This window comes from Prosopis cineraria, unplaced genomic scaffold (assembly GCF_029017545.1).
Source record: "Prosopis cineraria cultivar Desert tree isolate PC_DT_omini unplaced genomic scaffold, ASM2901754v1 PC115, whole genome shotgun sequence".
Classification (NCBI taxonomy): Eukaryota; Viridiplantae; Streptophyta; class Magnoliopsida; order Fabales; family Fabaceae; genus Prosopis; species Prosopis cineraria.
Genome location: NW_026555442.1, coordinates 49,641 through 73,053, shown reverse-complemented (window position 1 = coordinate 73,053; position 23,413 = coordinate 49,641). Strand labels below are relative to the sequence as shown.

Sequence of the window (23,413 nt, the reverse complement as noted above, 5' to 3'; positions counted from 1 at the left end):
GAGGTTGTTTCCGAAGGGCAATAGGTAGATCAAGATAAGTAGATTCACTTCTTTGTTCTGAGTCATCTGGCTCACTAGATGGATCAATCTTTGGTACGTCAGCTTCAGGGACTACCTTGGTTCTGACTTCGTGGTGCCTCAGGTACAAGTTTGCTCACTATCTTTTATTTTCTTCTTTTGAGTGTAAACTAACAACCTCCCCTTTGTGGTCTTTCCACATCTTCCCTCATTTTCTTGTTTTCCTCCAACTTTGGCATAAGAGAAGAGGTTGGTGAAGGCGGATGTTGGACAAAGGTAAGGGTGATGGTTCTGGTAAAGGAGATAAGGACTCAAGAAGTACATATTCAGTGTTAGGATTTGGTTCCCAAATTTGAGATTCACCTATATTCTTCTCCGCTTGAATTGAGGAATTGGAATAAAAAGGAGTTTCTTCATGGAAAGTAACATGAGGCTTACAAGGATGCGTTTAGAAACAAGATCAAAAATTTATATCCTCTTTGAGTAGGAGAATAGCCAAGGAAGATATACTTGATAGCTCGAGGTTCAAGTTTACTGCTTGGTGGATATGAACAAAAGTCGTGCACCCAAACACATGAAGTGGAAGTTTTCAATGTGGGATGTAGGAAAAATACTCTACAATTTTTGGAGGGGTTTTCCAAGGCTAATATTTGACTAGGCATTCGGTTGATGAGATAGTTTACGGTTAAAATGCACCCCCCAATAAAACTTTGGCATATTTAAGTGAACATGAGTGCTCTTGCAACTTCAAGGATATGTCTATTTTCTTCCTGCAATCCCATTTTGTTAGGTTGCATGGGCACACGTATTGGTATGGACATACCATGCATCTGGAGAAAATTACTCAAAGATTGGTTGAGTAGTCTAAGTACCATTGTCAGTGTGTAAAACTCGAATGCTAGTATTGAACTGGTTTTTGATTATGGTGAAAAAACTCATGAATGTGGATGCAACCTCAGATTTGTTTTTTAAAAGGTAAACCCAACAAACATGAGTATGGTCATCAATAAAAGAGAGGACCATTTTGTTTGAGTACGGTTTGAAATGCGTGATGGTCCCACAAATCACTGTGAATGATTGTGAAAGATTTGGTATTTGTGTATTTGGCTCTAGGAAAGGAAGTTCGATGGTGTTTGGCAATTTTACACACCTCATATTGGATTTCACTATGATTCAAGGTTAGGCATAAGGTTGGAAACAATCGCTGAAGGTAATAAAAATTAGGGTGACCCATTCTCTTTTGCCATAACATAAAATCATGAACTTTAGAGGTAGATGCAGAATTACCAACAATAGGTGGGTTATCCACTCGAGTGATGACTTCTAAATAGTAGAGCCCCTCGTATTTTGGGCATTGTCGATTGTCACACCAGATGATAGATCCTGGAAAACACAATGTGACAGGAGAAATTTAGCAAAACAATTTGAGTGCCTGGTCAATTGACTGATTGAAAGTAAATTACAGTCAAGTTTGGCACGTGGAGGACAGATTCCGAAATAATAGAATCTGATAGATGGATATTCCTTTTTCCTGCCATCGGTGCTAAGGAGCTGTCTGCAATTTTCACTTTAACATTTCAACACATGGGGTGTAAGTGGTGAATAATTGATGACAATTGTCATATAATCAGATGCCTCGAAATCCACAATCCAGACCACTGCACTTTGACTTGTCTTTAAAGCTTGAGGGAAAGACCCTCTTTTTGCCACTAATGCCATGGGTGCAGATCTGGAATTATGCACAACACTGCATAAAAGTAGCCAAAACACCACTCCTAGCACTTCAAATGAGGGAAAGGCTTTCTGGTAGACTGAAATCAGAAGCCACAACCCTATATAACTCCGAACCTAGCAAAACAGGGCACTAACAACACCATACGACCTAATATGGTTCAAAAATGACGTACCCAAACACTAAATTGTGCTAGATCTGGCCGGAGAGTGCGTCGTTGCTGTCTGAGAAGGTCGCATCTTGAACAGAGCTTCCACGCGCTGTCGGAAGCTTGCTGACATAGTGAGCAGAGGTGGCGCGTGTGGACCACACGCGCTGCCGTTCGTCGTCGCCGTCTTGGGTTTCGCCGTTCAGAGCCTCTTGAGTACGTCTAGGGTGGCGGTGAGATTCACAACTCACTCCACCATTGTCCACACAAACGCCCTCACCTACTGTTCAGAAAGTCTCATTCTAGCCATTCCAGAACTAATCTAATTTGAATTTTTGAGCCTAATGCTCTGATACCATAGGGAATTTTCAAAGAGGAAAAATTGCATTATGTCATTCATTTCTAATGTACAAACTGGTCCTATATATATATCAAGAGAGATAAAAACTAATAATACTAATAAAGCCTAATTAATGATCCTAATAAATGCTAATTATTTACAATAATGACATAATATTCTCACACTCCTTATCTCTCGGACCAAAACTTTTTAATTCTTCCAAAACTTGTCTTATAATCTTCCTTACTTTTCTAGCTATATCCTCTCACAAGATGTTAGCACTTCTCCAAGACTCCCAATTCCTTTAGCCAAAAGATTCCGCTTGAAAATTTCTCACTTTTCACCTTTTAATTGCCACCACCTAATCCTTGAAGTTATCACTTGTTGACACTTTTGGTTTTTACTTATAATATACACATCAATTACAAGGATTTTATTAATAATGTGGGTCTTGAATTCTTCTTTCACTTGCCAATTAGATTTCTGCAGAACGAAACCTATTTTTCTTTGTAAGATTTTATTATCATAAAGGTTTAATTTTTACTTTCAGGGAACAGTTGTGGTTGCTGGTAGGGCAAGAGCAATTGTGGTGGGAGTTGGTCATAACACTGCCATGGGCAGCATACGTGATTCAATGTTGCAAACAGAAGATGTAAGGATTGTTTTTGCACACTAAATGCTTTGATTGTGAGGCTATATCTTTATGCCTTTGTCTCAGCTGCTTATGGATGTTTTTCAATTTGTGATCCGTGAACTGGCAGCCTTTTGACTTTGCTTATGATATCCAGAATGAAATCTGGATTTTGTCACTTCTACCAATCAAAGAAAGGAAAAGTCAGGTCTTGCATGTGACGGACAATCAATCATATATAATGGTCTAACATTATCAAGTTTAGTTTTGCTGCCTCTTGGTAATATACATTGTCTTATTGGTATTGGTGCTTGCCTTCTGTTAAATAGGGGTTGTCTCTTGCTGTAGATAGAGTATCAGGTGATCTTAGGTGGATGTATGATTTGGGCATACTTGTGGTAGAGTTCTCTAGGGTGCAAAAGACCTGATTAATGAGGTGGAGATTTAATAATTGTGAAAGATGGATCTTTTTGTGTAAAGCTTGCAGTCATAAGTAGTTATCGGTGTGGTTGAGCTATTCATGCAGCTGAGAAGGGATGATATTTAGTTGGTCAAAATTCTCTTAGGTCTTATTCTTGCACATTTCTACCCTTCCAGGATATGTAGATTAGAAAAACTAACCTGGACTTTCAAACTTGCATCTCGGTGCTAATGCATCTATATTCTACTTTTGGTTGCAGGAGGTGACACCATTGAAGAAGAAGCTGGATGAGTTTGGTACCTTTTTGGCCAAGGTGATTGCTAGTTGTATGCATTACATTTTAGTGTTCATTGTACGTTTAGACATTAATATGCAAGTGTTATCTCGCATTTTTTATTCATTTTATAATTTATAATACTTGATCAGATAAATTACACTAACATTATTGCATTTCCATATTAGCTGCCTAGCAAATTCAGCTGTTGTTATGGTTCCTTTTGAATACTGGGTCTGCATTTTATTGTCTGTCAAGATGCCATTTTTGGTTTCCTCACCTACAGCTGACTTAAATAATTATAACTGATCCTTTTTCAAGCTGTAATATGGTGCTTCAAATGATAAAAATATTGGAGAATTTGAGAAGCATTTGTGTGACAAAACTCTGAATTGCTTACCTTTCAGTTCACTGTCTCCCAATTTTGGAGATTGATATGGTGCTTCCTAAATTTCTGTGTATTAGGTTATTGCAGGGATTTGCATATTGGTGTGGGTTGTAAATATCGGACACTTTCGTGACCCTTCTCATGGGGGTTTCTTGCAGGGTGCTATTCATTATTTTAAGGTTTGTTATCCTACGTGAGGATTTTTTCCTCGTTTAGAAAATTTTTGCAGTTTCATTGTTCAGTAATATTTTTGCCATGATTTCTACTTGCTCTGGTATCCTGTTCTTTGTCTTTCCCTAGCAGCATGGTTGACTTTTTAATCGTTCTGATGGTAGTTTTTTACTCAACATGAAATGTTTCATTAACTTGTTCTATTCATTTTCTTGCCAGATTGCTGTTGCTCTGGCAGTTGCGGCAATTCCAGAAGGGCTCCCTGCTGTTGTTACAACGTGAGTCTAAACTTATTCTTCATTCTCTTTCTCTGCACGGTAATGTTTTATGAGGTGGTTGTATTTTCAGTATATATGAAGATATTTTGGCATGCGTGTTCATGTTGAATATAGATTTTTTCCTCCTAGAAGTTGAAACAAATTTCTTAAGATTCTTCCATCTGGTCATGCCTCTGATGCATTAATTTCTTTTTCAGTGTGTAGGAGTTCCCATAAAACACAACATACAATCTTAAAGCTATAGCCTATTACCATTTACTTATGATATAATTAGGGTAGAACAACTCTGTATTTTATTCATCTTTACATATATAGAAGAGATGAAAGGAAGAGAATTTACACAAATCACCTATATCTCTCCTATTATCTTGGTAAATCAAATCAGATACTCATAAGAGGTAAAATCAGATGCGAATGACAGATAACAGATCTTATTTACATAAGGAAAAATAGGTCTAATCTTGATATGGGCTGTAGCAGCAGGCCCTCATCCAACAACTTAGATATTGTTAATAATAGACATGGTGTAAAATATTGAAGTCAAATGTTTAAGCTTTTATCTTTAAAATAGATCATCTAGTTGCCTCTTGATTTTAGAGAAGGCTGTGCTACATTGTTCTATTTCCATCAGGGCATTAGTAGTAGTTTTCCACTTGATTTTTGCATTGCACAGAAATTCTGGATTACTTGGTTCCTCAGACTTATAACATGTCATTTAACATAGATCTACTTGGGATAAAAACTAAATTTTCTCCCTCTTTTGATTTGATTACTTATCATGATATTACAGCTGTCTAGCTCTTGGAACAAAGCGGATGGCTAGGTTAAATGCTATTGTGCGGTCTTTACCTTCTGTGGAGACATTGGGCTGCACTACTGTAATTTGCAGCGACAAAACTGGAACTTTGACAACCAATATGATGTCTGTGACAAAGGTGATCTTTGCTTGGGATTAAAATAGTAAATTTCAATTCTCATGCTCTTTGCATGGATTTTATATATTGCCACAACTGCTGATCTGTCAGTGTGATTTTGCTATCCTTAGTGGATGTTTAATACCTATTTTCAAAATTTTATTTCTGGAGTCTGGAGTCAGTGATACAGCACTCTTTTAAAATAGGAAAAATGCAATCATTGGCCCTATAGATTTATCGGGTTTTGCTTTTAGTCTCTGTAGTTTTTTCAGTATTTTTAGTCTTTATAGTTTTAGAAAGATTGGTTAACGTTTGTTACTCAAGTTCCTATAGTTTCAGTGTTTTCAGTTTCAGTGTTTTCAGTCCTTTTCTGAAAAAACCTACAGGAACTAAAAGTAAAATCTGATAAACTGTAGGGACTAATGACTGTGTTTTCCCTTTGAAATATTTAGCAACAAAGAATATAAAGCCCTGATGTAGGACTTGTTAGAGGAAGAAGGGAGGGGGGATGGGGTAATAAAGAGAGAGGTAGAAGAAATCAGAGAGACAGAGGGAGTACGAAGGGAAGAAAGAAAAGAAAGAAGTATATGAACTATTTTCCAAGGTTATAAATTATTACCCATAAAACCACTGGTCATAGCACTGCTAATATTCTATCCCTTTCATTGACACTGCTTAAATAAAATAAAAGCTGTTTTTAAATGTTTTAGGTCTAAATATTGAGCTCTGTAAGATAATCATTTCCTGAGAGAATTTTTGCTCCCCTCCCCCCTTTTGAACTCAATTTTTGCTCTCCAGATTTCTTATAGTCAAATATTTCTAGCAACTTTCTTTGAGAATTCCTTCACCTTATGATTCTCTGTATCCACAGATATGTGTGGTTCGCTCCGCAAAACATAGTCCTGTTGTTACTGAATACAATGTTAGCGGAACAACATATGCACCTGAAGGCATGATCTTTGACAGTTCGGGAACACAGGTGATATTCTTTATGATTCTCAGATTATAACATTCATGCATGAGCAAAATACCCGCTTAAATTCTCAAAGACATCTGACTAACTAACTTGGAGAAAGGGGATCAAGGTACCCTGAGGCCATCCTTAAAACAAAGTCCATGCATCTGATTCTTTGAGTTGGGAATGTTGTTATTTTCCTTTACAGTAGACATGTAATGCTGCTGTGATCTGTAAGTTTTGTGTTAGTCATTACTAACATTGGGAAAAAGCATTTTCCAAAACATACAAGTCTGTAATACTTGGGAAAATATGGGTTTGAGCCAGAAATTTAAAGACCGATGGACTTCTATTTAAAATGATAACAAAAAGGCTCAGGTGGCTTCTGTTTCATTATTTCAGAAAAGTAATGGGTACGGTATCACAACCTTTTTCTTTATTATAATCAATATTGGCATAGGCATGTCGGTCTTTTTTGTTAGTAGTGCAACTTCGTAACATTTAATTGTTTTACAGCTTGATGTTCCAGCTCGATTGCCATGTCTTCTTCACACAGCAATGTGTTCTGCACTTTGCAATGAGTCCACCCTGCAGTATAACCATGACAAAGGAAAGTATGAAAAAATTGGAGAGTCAACAGAAGTGGCACTTCGTGTCCTGGCGGAGAAAGTTTGTATTTTTAACATTTTTCTTGTAATTCCTGTTTATGTAAACGGTATGCTTGAAGCTACTTTATAGATCTAATGTGTTTCTTTGGTTTTTCAGGTTGGTCTCCCTGGTTTTGATTCTATGCCATCAGCCTTGAACATGTTGAGCAAGCATGAGCGGGCATCTTACTGTAATCATTATTGGGAGGAACAATTTAGAAAGGTATGCTTCAGGATACTGGTCAACTTTTCTTTTCTATTAGTATTCTTTCATTAACATCTCAGTGTACTCATACACCTTTTAGGAAATTATGGATATAAAGTGTGCCCCATATGTACTATTTGTTATTTTGTCAATTTTCATGCTTTTTGATGATTTGCAGATAGATCTGTTGGATTTTTCTCGGGATCGGAAAATGATGAGTGTCCTTTGCAACCGAAATCAGCTTCATGTGTTGTTCTCCAAGGGTGCTCCAGAGAGTATCATGTCTAGATGTACAACCGTCATGTGCAATGACGATGGCTCCCTTGTGCCACTTACTGCTGATATTCGAGCTGAGCTAGACTCAAAGTTCCACAGGTTGCATTTCTATTTATGTTTATCCATGCTCTATTTTTTAACTTTAACTTCTTTATCTTTATTTTTAGTTGTGGTGAATTCTAAATATATGATAAAGAGACTCATGAGCTATTGTACACAATGTTTATGCCAGCTTTTAGGATTGGCTGATCCTATTTTGGGAGAAATAGGAAGGATTAGTGAGTGGTTAATCATGTTTATTGAAAAGGGAAAAAAAAAAAAATAAAAGAATAAAAAAGCTTCCCCAATTGACACCTAGTGCATGTTTGTTTCTTTGAACCTTTCCTTAGTGCCAGAATATCGACATAGTGAAATTTTTTTCCTCCTTGGCTTCATCAGAAACTAATCTTGATGATATACTTCCTCTCATATTCAAGTTCAATCCTTGTTAGTTATAGGTTTAAAGACTGACCCTATCCCATCTTTTTCCCGTTACATTTACAAAACCTTCTTAAATGTCCTTGAGGAGGTGGCTTAAATACCCAAACCATCACCTTGTTGTAGACACATTGTCCGCCTTTTAGATGAGGTGCTAGGTATCCTTGTTGAAATTTTGCCAGACACTCTATTGTAAGAAACAATTGAAAAATGATGGCTTTCTTCAAACTGCAGTGGGATTGGTCATCATAACTATTAGATATGCTGCTTCCCTACTCAAATCCTCCTGTTTATTCTCATGTGCTCCATAATATAGCCAGTCTCTCACCTGGCCAAAATGACAAAACTGAAACTCAATCAAAGTTTCTGGTCCGGTTTATGAGATATCAACATTAGCCAGACTTGAAACGTAATATCGCTAGTAAGTCACATAACTTGAGATAGTTGCAGCATCTTAGGGATACAATATTAGCAGTTAATTTAAGTCCCATTTGGAACAACGTTATTAGGCATGTGCACAAAGCTCAATAATTCAATAGATTTTGATTATGATTTTTGAACTTTAACGGGTGCTGCAAAAAGTTTCAAGGTTCTTGGAAATGAAAGTTTAGCTCGTTCATTGCCACGTTCATCAATGAAAATAAATTTGAGTACCTAAATTCAACCAAACAGCAAATTAAGGTCCTTTCATTCATGTACTTCCATTTATCATGTCACAAAATTACTGTTCGTGTGCTGCTTCTGCCATGTCATTTTAGTCCTTGAAGTTCTTGATGCATTTTATGTGCTTTGTCTGGACTCTTACTGTTCTTTATTCTGTCCTTTCTTGGTTGTTGGGTTTTCCTTTTGTCTATGTTGTTAACATGTTTGTTGGTCAGTTTTGCAGGAAAAGAAACATTGAGATGCCTAGCTTTAGCCCTGAAATGGATGCCTTTGAGTCAACAACGCCTTTCCTATAATGATGAGAAAGATCTTACATTTATTGGGTTGGTATGCTTTCGTTTCAAAGGGGAATGCAAAGTTCAAATATTGTTTAAGTTGGCCTATCCTTTATGATTAATGCTTTTTTTTTTTTGGGGGGGGGAGCGGTTATACTAGGACATTTGTTAGAGACTGATAAAATCAAGCATAGGCCTTTACTTAAGTTTCAACTTCAGACTTAAAATGATGCTTGGCATGGTACTGTAGCCTTTATCACGAGGGGTCAAGACCCTTCAGTTCAATCTTTGCCACCATTCATTTTCTTAATTAAAATTAAGTTGCAGCCTAAGATATGATAGGCCTGTGCTTTAGTAAGGCATCAAGCCTACATAGGCTTTCACAAGAGAAGCTATGGTAGAGAATATAAAACCAATCACAGGTCTTTACTTAATAGCTTTAGCTTCTAACTAGAAATGGTTCTCAACAACTTCTAATGAAGCTATCTGTCTTCCTGCCAGTCTGTTATTTTATGGCAACAACTGCTTTAAGCAATAGCTATGTATTCTGTAAGCAGTAATTGATGCAAGGCACAAACTCAGACATTATGGTTGTTGCTGACCTTGTAAGTTAATACAAATTTTGGCTATCAATAAGAAGTGTAGAGTGAAGCAAAGGAGCAATTACAGCGTGGAATAAACTCGAAGGCTTATGAACTTTACACAATGTCATAGATACAGAAATTGATGCTCAATTTAGTATGCAATGTTTGCACTTGAAATTGGACCTGAATGCATAGAAGTTTTATTACTTAATGCAGCAAACTATATTTTACCATGTATTGTTCTAGATAATTAGCTAGATAGAGGGAGAGAGATATTGTTTTCTTCCTCTAAGGAAAATAGTAGGTGTTTTTGATATGAACTGAAGTCACTACTTAATGCACTCGTTTTATGATGAGTTTCCCGAACTTCTTGCACATATGGAACTCAATTTGTGCTGATGCTAGTTTGCTGTCTGAAAATATTCAGTTTCATTAGTTGACTCACTCATGGTACTTATAGAGAGAGATTTTTTTTTTTCCCCTTCCCCTAAGGAAAAGATAGGTGTTTTATATTTGAACTTAAGTCGCTACTTAATGCATTCATTTTATCTTGATTTTCTTTAACTTCTTTCCACATGGAACTCAATTTGTGCTGATTCTATTTTGCTGTGTGAGAATATTCAATTTTATTGGTTCACTTACACATGCTACTTCTACTTTATCATTTCAGAGTCACTCTCTTAAGCTTTTCTCTAACATGTAGGTTGGAATGCTTGATCCACCAAGAGATGAAGTAAGAAATGCGATGCTTTCATGCATGACCGCTGGCATACGTGTTATAGTTGTTACAGGGGATAACAAGGTGATCAAACTCTTGGGAACCTTTTTGTTCATTTTTAGCATTCAACCTTCAATATCTATTAATGTGGGAAATTGATGATTGTTTAAATTAGTCAACTGCTGAGTCACTTTGCCGCAAGATAGGGGCTTTTGACCACTTCTTGGAATTTAATGAACATTCTTATACTGCTTCTGAGTTTGAAGAACTTCCAGCTCCGCAGCAAACTCTTGCTTTGCAACGTATGGCTCTTTTTGCCAGGTAAATTGGATTTTATCTATCATCATCTGATAGATATTTGAAAATCTTGTATTTGTTTTAGATCAACAAAAGCATATTATATTATTGTTCTCTTCGCTCAACCTTTTGCTTGAGAATTCATTGTAAAAGTTACATTTGCTCATTGGACTTTAGGGTTGAGCCATCTCATAAAAGGATGCTGGTTGAAGCATTGCAGCACCAGAATGAAGTGGTATGGTTAAAATAAAAGTGTTTTATTGTTATTATAACAGTATTTATTTGTAGATCTAGTTTTATAGTTGGCACAGTTACAAGTGAGATCTAGTTTATAGTTGGCACAGTTACAAGTGAGTTCTAGTTATATAGTTGGCACAGTTACAAGTGACACTAGTGAGAACTATTTTCTTGGCTGCAATCAGAATTTAATAATCTTTTAATGAAGTTGTTAAAATCAGTTGTAATAATGGATATTATGCATTACTTATCCTTGAATTTGAGTTATTGTGGGATCAATAATTTAGGTTGCTATGACTGGAGACGGTGTCAATGATGCACCTGCACTGAAGAAGGCAGACATAGGAATTGCTATGGGTTCAGGTACAGCTGTTGCCAAGGTATCGTCAACTGCCAATTTTATTTTTTCCATTTTCCCTTCCTGACTGTAGCATTCTTATGTCAAAAGCCTATTCAACCTATTGTGGCCTGTGAATGAACACTTCATTGTTTAATTTTTTTTTTAATGTTTTGTTTCCCCTATTATTGTTAGATGTGTTGATAAAAATGACCACTTACTTACAGCTTCCTTTGTTAGTTGAAGATAGTCTTTCCCATAGTACCAGAGTTCTTTATCCAAGTAATCAAGAGTTTAACCCTTGTCATCCTCATCCGCCATTTCCGAGAGAGATTTTAATAAAATATAGACGAAATGCTATTTGTAAAATAATCATTGGTCTTTACTTAACCACTTAAGCTTACAAGTTGGAAGTGTGCATTCACATCTATTTACTCTAGTTTCATCTTGTTGAGCTACCCAAATAAGGTACCACGATTGCTCTAAAGTGCACTAGTCTTGTGATTTTATCATGGCATCATGGGGTTTATGGGATGGTGTTTAACGTTGTTCTTCTATTTCTGGGAAAGACATGAGCCAGAAGATGAATCCAAGCTAAATTAGACATGCAGTTCAATGAACATCTCCAGGATTTTCTTTCCTGTTTATTCTTGAAGTAATTCACTTCCTAGGGGAACCTTGTAATAATAATTTTGTTTTTGTCAAATCTACTTAACAGTCATCTGTGTGTTATTGTTTGGTAACTTATTATTCCTGAGGAACTTTGTGCCAAATGTATATTTCACTCTTATGCTTCACTATATTATCAGAGTGCTTCAGACATGGTACTGGCTGATGATAACTTTGCTACAATTGTTGCGGTATGCTAGCATATCTTTGTTCTTCTAGTCAAGCTTCCATTTTTTTTTTTTAAGTTGTCTTTCTCTTAGGTGGGAGGATCATAATCACCTAGGTGCTTTGCAGGCTGTGGCAGAGGGAAGGGCCATATACAACAATACAAAGCAATTCATTAGATACATGATCTCTTCTAATATTGGTGAAGTATTCTGTATATTTGTGGCAGCTGTGCTTGGAATTCCCGATACCCTTGCCCCGGTGAGTATCTGACTTGCACCTAGTTGGCATCTTATACAGCCTGTTGATTTCTTAAGTTTCTGGATTTTGGAGCTTATAATTTATATTTCTCGTTGGCTCTTCAATTGTAGCTGATAGCTGATAGCTAGTGTATATTTGGATACAGTTCTGTATTACTGAGGAACAAAGCTTTGAAATTCCTTTTTATCCTGTAAATTATACCAGGTCCAGCTGCTTTGGGTGAATTTGGTTACTGATGGATTGCCTGCTACTGCTATCGGCTTTAATAAGCCAGATTCTGATGTAATGAAGGCCAAACCTCGTAAGGTACTGAGGTAGCACTTGAATATTAGGCTTCTACCTGATTTCATCATTCAAGATAAACAGTTAATTTTACATTTATGATTTTGATTTGAAGCATGTAGATTTTTTGTTGGTTTAACCATGTCTCAAGTTTTGCAATATATTCGTTTTGCTTTCTTAATTCTCTAACACTGATGCAAATTATGCTTCTCATATTGTGACACTTTAGTCATTATGAATGTACAGGTGAATGAAGCAGTGGTTACAGGGTGGCTGTTCTTCCGTTATCTAGTAATTGGAGGTGAGCAATGTTGTCATACATCTAGTCTGTGATTTATATCTTGGCTAGTTAGTTTTTTTTTTTATCCTAATCCTCTGTAGTATGAGCTTCTTTCTTCCTACCGACAAGCTTTTGTGTTATTTTAAAGAACACAAATAAAAAAATAAAAAGAAAAACTTCATTCTTTTTCTAAGAAGCATCAATACTTGCTTTCTCCACCCCTATCTGTACCTGGATCCATATCAGATCCAATAGTCCGTGTCCCTCTTTTTCTGTTTCCCCCCTTCAATTTGCTGGGTCAAAATATGGTAGATAATGTGAAACTATATTGGAATATAATAGATTGCTTAGAGGAAGAAGAAGAATTGAAACTTGAAATGCGTTCAAATATTAAAAATATATTTTATGTGCTCAAAACTCACATATAAAGGCTCTGAAAAACTGGAACTTATAAAAATTTTGGGTATTAAACTTTAAATAATGAATACGCACCCAAGAATATCAAATCTATTGTTATCTATTTTTTCCCCATATAGTCAAATATGTCCTAATAATTTATTAATAACAAGCTATCAAAACCACATCTTTGTTTTTCCAGCAATTGCCTTATTCCTGTATCCTAGTGTTGAGATATAATACATATGTCTCATGCATCCATCACAGACACAGCAGTTTTCCTCAGCAGCCTCATGTTTCTTACAAAACGCTCAAATGGGAAGAAGTGGCATATACTAGTTTTACGCAGTTAGGGAAGGTGTTCTGATTAAAATCTTCTTGCGTTGTCATCAGCTAGTAAAATCTTAATGATGGTTTGCTTAAGGATTCAAATTTGTCAGTCATGATCTAGGGAGCCATCAGCATTAGCCTGAAATGTCAATCTGCTTCTTTTATGGAAATAGTGCATCCTTCTTTTTGGGTTACATTTGTGCCTGATATCATATATTTTATAAACTCATTTAGATGCCAAAATTAATCAGGTTTAAACTTGCAAAGCACAAGGAATATGGCTAAAAATTAGATCAATTTATTAAGGAAGTTCTTGTATTATGACAATACTTATGTGGAAGACAAAAATTATCAAATTTATTTTTCATTTCCTCTAGAGAAGATATGTGGTCTTAATGTATTCATTGTGCTTAAATGGTTTTATGAGAAACCTTCAACGGATTTCTGCCGGGGTCATAATTATTTTTGGTGCTTCATGCAGCTTATGTTGGTCTTGCTACTATTGCTGGTTTTATTTGGTGGTTTGTTTCCTCTGACAGCGGCCCAAAACTGCCATATACTGAACTGGTAAAATTTTACTATTTCTTCAAATTTTAATTATGTTTGCTTTCTTAACAATTGAGATACCCAGAACACATAAAATACTAGTATGAGCTTAGTGATTCTTTTATACTTTGCATTTGAGTACGTGTGAATTAAGAAACACTTGCTACACGGAATTAACTTGAGCATAAACAACTACTTTATGGCACTTGAGTTTCTGATGGAGACCAAGGTAGTATGGGATGCCTTGTCCCACATTGAGTAAGGATGCTCTATAGGTGTATTTAAGTGGATTGGTTCTCTCACTTAAGTAGTTAGCTTTTGGGGGATGTTCTTCATTTTACTTGAGTACTCAACAATTGTGAAAGCCACATTATTTACAAGCTGCAAACAAAATAGTTCATTCTTCGAACTCAATGTAGTGCATAAGAGGCTCACCTAGTTTCAATCAAGATGTTTAGTTATTTATTTTGTTTTGTTTGATTAAGGATTATTTGAGTTGTTATTTTTATATACTGTTTCTATGCATTTAGGATTAGCTTTTTGTTTTGTAAGAATTTTGAATAGGATAGAGATTAGCATTATGTCTTTCAATTGACGTAGGAGTCTACTATCCATTTATTTACCTTCTATACATATAGATGGTCCAATAAAATAAGTTCTTGAGATTATTGAACTTTGAATTTTTACTTTTCCCTTGTGATTCTGTCAAAAAATCTGGTTATACTTATTCCACACATGTTCTCACTTAATGATTCCATCTCAATAATTCGTAGATTTTTTTTTCTTGCTTCCAGATGAATTTTGACACTTGCCCAACAAGGCAGACAACTTTCCCATGCAGTATATTTGATGATCGACACCCATCTACTGTAGCAATGACTGTGCTTGTCGTTGTTGAGATGTTCAATGCTTTGAACAATCTTAGCGAAAATCAATCTCTTCTGTGAGTAATTTTATGAGATCTGGCTTCTTTTTCAGTTTTCTATTCCTTTCTGCATATTTTAATGTGAGGGCCATATAATGTCTCTGAACTAATTGAAAGATATATCATATCTCAGTTAAAGTATAAATTATTAGCTGAGGGTTGAAGTACCAAAATTTGTGCTGTAACAGTCTTTACATATCTTTTTTCAGGGTTATCCCTCCATGGAGTAACTTATGGCTTGTTGGTTCAATAATTCTTACCCTGCTTCTTCACATGCTTATTTTGTATGTGCATCCTCTCTCTGTTCTTTTCTCTGTAAGTACTTTCTTGTATCTGTGGCCATTTCTGTTTCTCTTGAAGCAATAGCTTTGCTTTTCTGTCACACTCATAAGGAATTCTGAATTGTGATCATTATTTGGCTGTAGGTAACACCATTATCCTGGGATGACTGGTTGATTGTCCTGTATCTTTCATTACCTGTATGTAGCCTTTTCTTTCCCCGAAGCTTCTTCTTCCTCCCCTTCTGATATTTGGGTTACTTTCTTTAAATTTGGAATTCATGGTGTAATACATGTCATCATTCCTGGAACCAAGTTTCTCGATTGAGAGCATCAACAATGTCAGGTTGCCATCTTCTATGGAACGGAAATTTTGAAAATGTCATTACGTCTTTGAAACAAATGTTTGCAATTGATCCACACAACACAAGACTTGACTTTGTGTAAAAGCTATGTGCTGACTTGCTTAAATAGTTAAACAACTAATTTTTGATGCCGAATTAATGGCTTGATCATTGCAGAACTAATTTGTCATGCTAAACTCCCCATAGATAAAGTTTATATGCCACATCATAATTTGAGTAGTTTCCTTGGATCTATTAGATTTTATGTTGAATTATCATTTTCCTCTTTGGAATTTCTTGACGCTCATTTTTGTGCACCTGGATTGTACTATTAAATATTTGGCCCGTAGATGTGTTTCATTTAACTTCGTCTCCAAATTGTACGTTACCCTGAAATTTATTTAAGTTCAATCCCTAAACCACCTCCTTTTTATGTCAAATTTATTCTCTTTCCTGTTTTGCTGCATTTATCGTGATGTCTCGGCATATAATGAGATTTTCTTTTTCTTTTTTTTTTTGTGTGGGGGGGGGATGCCTCACCTAACCTCCTAATTTTGGGGGCAAAAACGTTTAAAATTTCAATAGGAATTTGGGGAGTGAAGGTGACTTTTTAACCTGATCTTTTTATACTAATAAATGCTATTTTTGTTGTCCAGGTTATATTCATTGATGAGGTGCTAAAGTTATTCTCCAGGCGTCCTATTGGTAAATTTTATTCCATATTGTCAAATTTGAGCTGAACTTATGATCTTAGTATTTCCGTATGCTACTTGAACATGACAAATATTTCTAAATGATTTTAGGCCTGAGGTTCAGATTATGGTTCAGGAGGCCTGATTTACTTCCAAAAAGAGAATTGCGTGATAAGTAAAATTCGGAGTATTACATGTGTAAATACTGCATTTGCTTATTCACTTGGCTATACTGGAAGGGTATTTAAATCACCCACCTCTACTTATGTGCATGGCAGTCCATGAGTTCCGAAAGTTACCAGCTTAGAGACAGTATAACTTTGGTTTTGGTTTTGTTGTATCGTCTATAACTTTTGTCATGAAAATGCCATGTGGTGTACAGGGCAAAAGTAGTGACTGGAGGTTGTTGTATTTATTTATTCTCTCTTTTGGAGCCCGCATTGAACCAGTTTTGAGGACTTTTAAGTTGGAAAGGTACGTCGTATCATTTGTATATCTTAAAAGAAGTTATCTTTGAATCTTCTCAATGAAATGGGTTGTCTGTTTTTTTTTTTTTTTTGGGGGGGGGGGATGATTTGGTTTTGGGGGGTGGGGGGAGTGTTGGGAATCCTACTTCGAAGAATTCTGCACGAAACTAGTCGTACTATGTCAACTTTTGTCCGCTTGTTCGTTGCTTCAGCTGTTACATTACAGAAGATGTACCTTTTGAACTTGATCATTCTGAGAATGAATTAGAAAAGATTATTTTTAAGATATTTTGTTGGCGATGATAATGCTGGATATAGTTTAGACTCCTGCCTCGACGACAAATTCGCAGTGATGAATACAATCATACATTAAATAAACGGATTTGGATTCTCTCAATTGAGGTTCTTAAATTAAATCTCAATTAAGGAATATTGACAAGTAGATTATGATCTGATGGTAATTAAGGGGGGTTACAATTTTTTGAAATAAAGGGGGGTTTATATATTAACACTTTTTTTTAGTAATTATTGAATGCGCTGCCCGGATAAATTTTTTTCTATGTTGCATAAAGGTTCTAAGATGCATCCACTCCGTAAAACTTAGAACTCTCCATACCAATAAAAATTAAAAAAGTCTATTATAAAATCGTTTTACAATATTGAGATTAGATAAAATTAATAAAATAATTTCCATCTAAACTAATTTTACGTGTTATATAGCTAACTAGACACAGCCCCATGCGTTGCACTGGTTGGCAAATTCAATAAAATGTAAATTCAAGTAATGATATTAGAGGTCAAAAAAAAAAAAGCCATAATGTGTAGTACTTAATCAAAAAGAAAATAACGTATAACTTAACACTAGTTATTATATGCCGGAAAAAAAAAGGCTTGATAAGGAAGTTGAGCATTTGTTAACAAAGTATGCTATATATATAGCTCAAAAAACAAAGTAAAAAAAAAAAATTAACCATTTGCAATTTTGCATAGAAAAAATGAAATGCCAACTTAAATTTGAAATTGTGTAAAAGATGAATATTATTCATACAATGTGTCACACAAGTTGGCTAATCCTTAACATATACTCCCTCTGCCTCAAATTATAAGACACTTTTAGATAAAATCTCACGTATCAATAAAAATTATTAAATACACTTTACAACCTTACTTTTTTAAGATAAAAATATAAATTTTTAAAAATGCCCTTCATTTAATACTTCATTAATAAAAGAACATTAAAGAAAGAGAATATATGGTAAGGATAACATTGAAAAAATGTTATTAATAACATCTTATTTTTATCAAAGTGTCTTATATTTAAAAATGCTAAACCTTCTCTAAAAATGTCTTATAATTTAGAATGAAAGGAGTAATATATATCACCATGTGCCATGGGTTGGCTAAACACACATATGGCTATATTATAATATTACTTTATTATGACACACACATATAGTTATACTATAATACTACTAACTACAGGTTGATCTTTTGACTCTCATGATATTATATGATACACACATATAAATTTAAATAATGATAATATATAGTCCAGACAATTACACCATAATAGGTAACACATGGTTAAGAAAGATAAATGAAGTATTACCTAGATAAAGCTATTGTATTTGGCAAAAAAATGTTTAATAAGGATGTCATTCTTCACTATGTAGTTAACTCAAAAACAATTACAAAAAATCATACATTTGTACCTTAAAAGTTTAAAAAAAAATTGTAAGGGTAGAGGTAATGAGAGATTTCTTTGTGCATTATATTAATAGTATTTGACATCTAAATGAGTAAAATTGAACTAAATAGCTAATTATTAATTTATATTTCAAACAATTTGATTCCCACATAAACTTCTAGTACAAATAACATGCATAATGCACAATATAACTTTGCCACCAATATAATCTTACCTAACTTGGCCCATAAATAAAAGTAATAAAAAATATATAAGTAGAGGCAAGGGGGTTCTTGCCCAACGCTTCCATCCAAGAAAATAAGTATATCATACATATGGAAGTGAATTTGGCTCAAGGAAAAATACATGTACAAAACCATTGTTCATAGAATAAAATTATTCTCCAAAGATAAACAACTAAATTGTAAAATCTAGAATACTGTAAAACAACTCTGTAAAGGCTTGTGACTAACTCATCCTAGAAACTTGCTCAAGCTAATTTATTTATAGGAATAAAAAAAATATTAATGTAACAGGGAATAGCATAGCCACCATACTCACACAGCATCCTTTTAGTCTTTCTCATTTTTTCTTTAATGGCTTGCAAAAAGCAACTTGCCTATTTCTATCACCAAACAAAGTTGAAGAGGAACTTTTGTGTCACGAGTCATGATACCAATCAAAACAACAGATAAATATTGGAAAGAACAAACTGAGAGAAGAAAACAAATCCAGCAATGCATCAATGGAATCGAGGTAGGAACATGCAAGAATATCAGTGTAATTTGAAGCATGTCCTGGTCAAAATAGGCAAGAGAACATGCGAGATCAGCCCATCCATTAATACAATGTAATGAGTTAAGTCCTGTGTATCAAATACGAACCATGAAAGAGGGCAAAACAGGCTGATGGGACCTTTTTTAAAAGCAAACAGAAAAATATTACTGTGCAATAGAAACTAACTGATGGATAAACTATATAACCTTAATATATTGCATGCTATCATATTATTTATGATATAGGAAAAGCAAAAAATCAATGCATAGGTTACAGATTTCATTGCACAATGCTCAAGGTGTCCTTCCATATCGCCATCCTTTAAAAAGACATCCTATCAATGGATATATATATATATATATATATATATATCGCCAGTTGTAAGCATACATTAGTTTCAATTTAAATAATGACAGAAGGCAGCTCGAAATCTACTGGTGAGATGCCCCTGCTAGTACATTGCACTTCTCTGTATAAAAACAAAAACATGTTCAAAAACAATAACTTAAAAAAACAATCAAGATATAAGCGAGAAAATTCAATATAATAAATATAAATGTTAGATGGTAATACTCTAACTTACTTTGGCTGGACTCTAGTTGAATAACAAAACCCTCAAGTACAAAAAGATCTGAGCTCTTTATGGAAAGATCATCTGAACCCTCCTACAATTGATGGACACAATGAAATATGCAGATAGAATAAGGAACCACACATTATGATTTATAAAACTCAACTGTTTTAATAAGGGCAGGAAACCATAAATTAACTACAAACGTTCTTTCTCTTCATCCTTAACTCCGTTCAGTCTACTACTTCCAAAGATTGTGGATATCCAGCACTAATCTCAACCTGAAAGGGAGAGAAATCATTTATAAGAAGCCATCTGATGCTCCATACAACAAATCAAGTGTTAAACTAATAAAAAGAAGTTAGAAATCAGAATAAAAATGAAGAGAAGAAAGGACAAGGACAATTCAAGCAAAGCTAATAAAATAGAGCTGTGATATTTGAGGGTGAAGACAAGATTCTAATGATGCCATGGTGGCTACTCAATTTGAAATTCAAATTCAAACTATTACTAATGAATTGGTCACGTGTCAGAAGGAAAGTACTATTATGAGGATGTGTGCAATGAGAGTGTCAGTGGAAGTAAGTAATAGACACAACGATAGTTTTTTAAGAGCCAAAAGGAAAATACTATTGTGTAATAGAAAATAACTGATAGATAAAGTATAAAACCTTAATGTCTTATATTCCATCAGATTATATATGATATAGGGACTGATAAAAAACAGCAAGCACATTTCATACTTCAGTGCACAATGCTCAAAGTGTCCTTTCATACTCTATATCCTAACAACCATGTCCTATCATACTTAATAAATATGAAACCTTTATCAATAGATTGAGTAGTCATAGGTGTAAAGCTAATCCTGTAGACTTATATCAGTCAATCAAAAGATTATTCATAATCTATAAATAACAAAATCACAAAAGTAATCCTGTAGACTTATATGCTTTTTAAGTACATTTGAAATCCATGTTCTAGCTTCTTCCCCCCCCACACACAGAGTAGCTACCACACAAATAAATAGACGATTGAAGAAGAAAAAATAGGGTAAATAACTAATGATTAAGCCTAAAAAAAGTTAAAAGAGAAAGAAAAAGAAAATAAAAGAATCCTTTGAACATGTTCTTACTCCATGTGGTGTTAGTTCAGTTGTTATTCTTCTTCTTCATCACCACCGTGCTTGTGGGTCTGCAGGGAGTCGATGCTTTAAACATATTAAGCACCACCAATCCCATCTTCATTAGTTCTAGGTCACCGTTATTGAGCTCAATTATTCCTTCTGTATCACTGAGCTTATGGAGAGGATTGGTGATAAAGATAAAGAAACATAACAGACAATTAAATTGATGGGTCAGTTTTCTCAACTATTTTAATTATGTAGAAGCAAACCTTTTTAATTATTTAGGAAAGAGGATGGTGATTTGGCTTCATATTTATCCTAAGCAAAGTCAATATATGTCATGACAAATTTAAATCCTCGATTATTCTATTACTTATATTTAAGAAAATAGCAGACAATGGTTTAATGGTAAAAGAACATATTATAAAAGTTTAAATGCTTAGGATAATTGAGCTCAGTGTTAGTTCAGTTATTATTCTTCTTCTTCATCACCGCCGTGCTTGTGGGTCTGCAGGGAGTCGATGCTTTAAACATATTAAGCACCACCAATCCCATCTTCATTAGTTCTAGGTCACCGTTATTGAGCTCAATTATTCCTTCTGTATCACTGAGCTTATGGAGAGGATTGGTGATAAAGATAAAGAAACATAACAGACAATTAAATTGATGGGTCAGTTTCTCAACTATTTTAATTATGTAGAAGCAAACCTTTTTAATTATTTAGGAAAGAGGATGGTGATTTGGCTTCATATTTATCCTAAGCAAAGTCAATATATGTCATGACAAATTTAAATCCTCGATTATTCTATTACTTATATTTAAGAAAATAGCAGACAATGGTTTAATGGTAAAAGAAGATATTATAAAAGTTTAAATGCTTAGGATAATTGAGCTCAGTGTTAGTTCAGTTGTTATTCTTCTTCTTCATCACCGCCGTGCTTGTGGGTCTGCAGGTAGTCGATGCTTTAAACATATTAAGCACCACCAATCCCATCTTCATTAGTTCTAGGTCGCTGTTGTTGAGCTTAATTATTCCTATTGCATTACTGAGCTCATGGAGAGGATTGGTGATAAAGATAAAGAAACATAACAGACAATTAAAATGATGGGTCAATTTCTCAACTATTTTAATTATGTAGAGGCAAACCTTTTTAATTATTTAGGAAAGAGGATGGTGATCTGGCTTCATATTTATCCTAAGCAAAGTCAATATATGTCATGACAAATTTAAATCCTCAATTATTCTATTACTTATATTTAAGAAAATAGCAAACAGTGGTTTGATGGTAAAAGAACATGTTATAAAAGTTTAAATGATACATTTTAAACCATTGGCATATAAAGTGATTGGCATATAATTCAAAATAAAGGAAAATCCTCAACCTACCTACCAATCCTTTCAACATAAAATACTGTCAAAATCTTATTAGGACATAAAAATGGCTAATGACATCGATACTTGAGCATAAATACAATAAAAGGGAGTGAAGAGAGATCGAGATGACCTCTTTGGTTCCTTGCTCTAGCAATGCCAATGGCAGCAACTCCTATAGTTTGAGGTTGATTATTCTGTCTCTTTCTTCTAAAAGAATACGTATCATTTCTCCTTCTCTTCACCATAATTCAACATCAATCCTTGATCCCTGCAGAATAATGTAAAAATGACATTTTGATAGTTAGAAAGCCAGACGCGGGGAATATAATAAATGGTTAAGATTTGATATCTTGGTGGCTAGATGATGAAGTTCACAAGTTGTTCCATAGATTCAAACAATCAAGATGATGCCTTTCAGCTCTTTAAGATAATATATATCTTTAAAATACATAAAGCATGTATATTGGCTGAAAGTGTAGAAAAATTGAAGCAGCCTAGGAAGAAAATGGGAGAGATTAAGGATTTTCCTTATAAGTGATGACCGTTTTTTGAAACACAAAAGGCAAGAAAAAATAGACAATCATTTTCTGGCTTGTCTATGGTGTAACTAAATTTCTGTTGCCGACTTCAATTTCCCGTCATGTCCACAGCAGAGTAATGGGATGAGATGTAGAAGGAAAGATGAGATTAGGTAGACAGAGAAAAGGCAGCCCATACCTACAGTAAAGGAAGAGGTGGTCAGAGGAATCAGAGGATCTGTGGCTTGGCAGAAGCAGTGGTTAGAGTTGGAAGAATTAGAGAACCTTTCCTCAAATGTGAGTTGAGTGATTGAGCTTACAGGAGAAGTGAGGATGCCGAGACAGAGCAAATGGGTAGGAAAACAAATGAGTCTGGTTTTGTGTGGTTGAGCGACTAGGCTTGTAGGAGAAGTCAAAAGCCGGGTACCATTGCCCTCTGAAAAATGATGATAATGCCGTACAAAATAGGCAAGGAAGTCTTGTAAAAAATCTTGTCCCAGATCCATGTATTAATTAAACCTTCCCTTGAGCCATGCGTTGATGGCGTGAAGCTGACACTGTAGCTAAAGCTATGTACTGTTCATAGAGCTGATGAACAATGTTTAGTGTCTGGAGCCGTGTTTTAGGAACGGCTTGTCTGAAATAGATTTGTTATTAAGATTGATTTCCATCCAAATTATTGAGCTGCAGATATGAAATTCGAAAAAACCAGAAAAATAATAATTAAAGACCTTATAAAGA

At 34.8% G+C, this 23,413-nt stretch overlaps 1 protein-coding gene and 1 long non-coding RNA gene across 2 annotated transcripts; one reads left to right on the top strand and one right to left on the bottom strand.

The window, feature by feature from the left end:
* Positions 1 to 78: 78 nt before the first annotated feature.
* On the top strand, positions 79 to 16,686 carry LOC129295449 (calcium-transporting ATPase 3, endoplasmic reticulum-type-like; the record flags this gene model as incomplete). The annotated part of the gene is made up of 28 exons (XM_054933963.1): positions 79 to 142; positions 1,132 to 1,228; positions 1,484 to 1,571; positions 1,999 to 2,131; positions 2,789 to 2,890; positions 3,550 to 3,603; positions 4,030 to 4,131; positions 4,343 to 4,401; positions 5,192 to 5,336; positions 6,187 to 6,294; positions 6,787 to 6,939; positions 7,036 to 7,140; positions 7,301 to 7,497; positions 8,754 to 8,865; positions 10,101 to 10,199; positions 10,291 to 10,436; positions 10,590 to 10,647; positions 10,937 to 11,029; positions 11,796 to 11,846; positions 11,950 to 12,081; positions 12,286 to 12,387; positions 12,610 to 12,664; positions 13,851 to 13,936; positions 14,710 to 14,858; positions 15,050 to 15,155; positions 15,266 to 15,319; positions 16,119 to 16,167; positions 16,266 to 16,686. Coding segments are annotated over 28 exons (2,767 nt in total), but the record flags the coding sequence as incomplete, so codon positions are not given.
* A 2,671-nt stretch (positions 16,687 to 19,357) lies between these two features.
* On the bottom strand, positions 19,358 to 23,084 carry LOC129295446 (uncharacterized). The gene is made up of 5 exons (XR_008589578.1): positions 22,872 to 23,084; positions 22,285 to 22,422; positions 19,863 to 19,937; positions 19,669 to 19,750; positions 19,358 to 19,554 (listed from the first exon to the last, which is right to left on the bottom strand). It is a non-coding gene; the product is annotated as an uncharacterized LOC129295446 (long non-coding RNA).
* Positions 23,085 to 23,413: the final 329 nt, after the last annotated feature.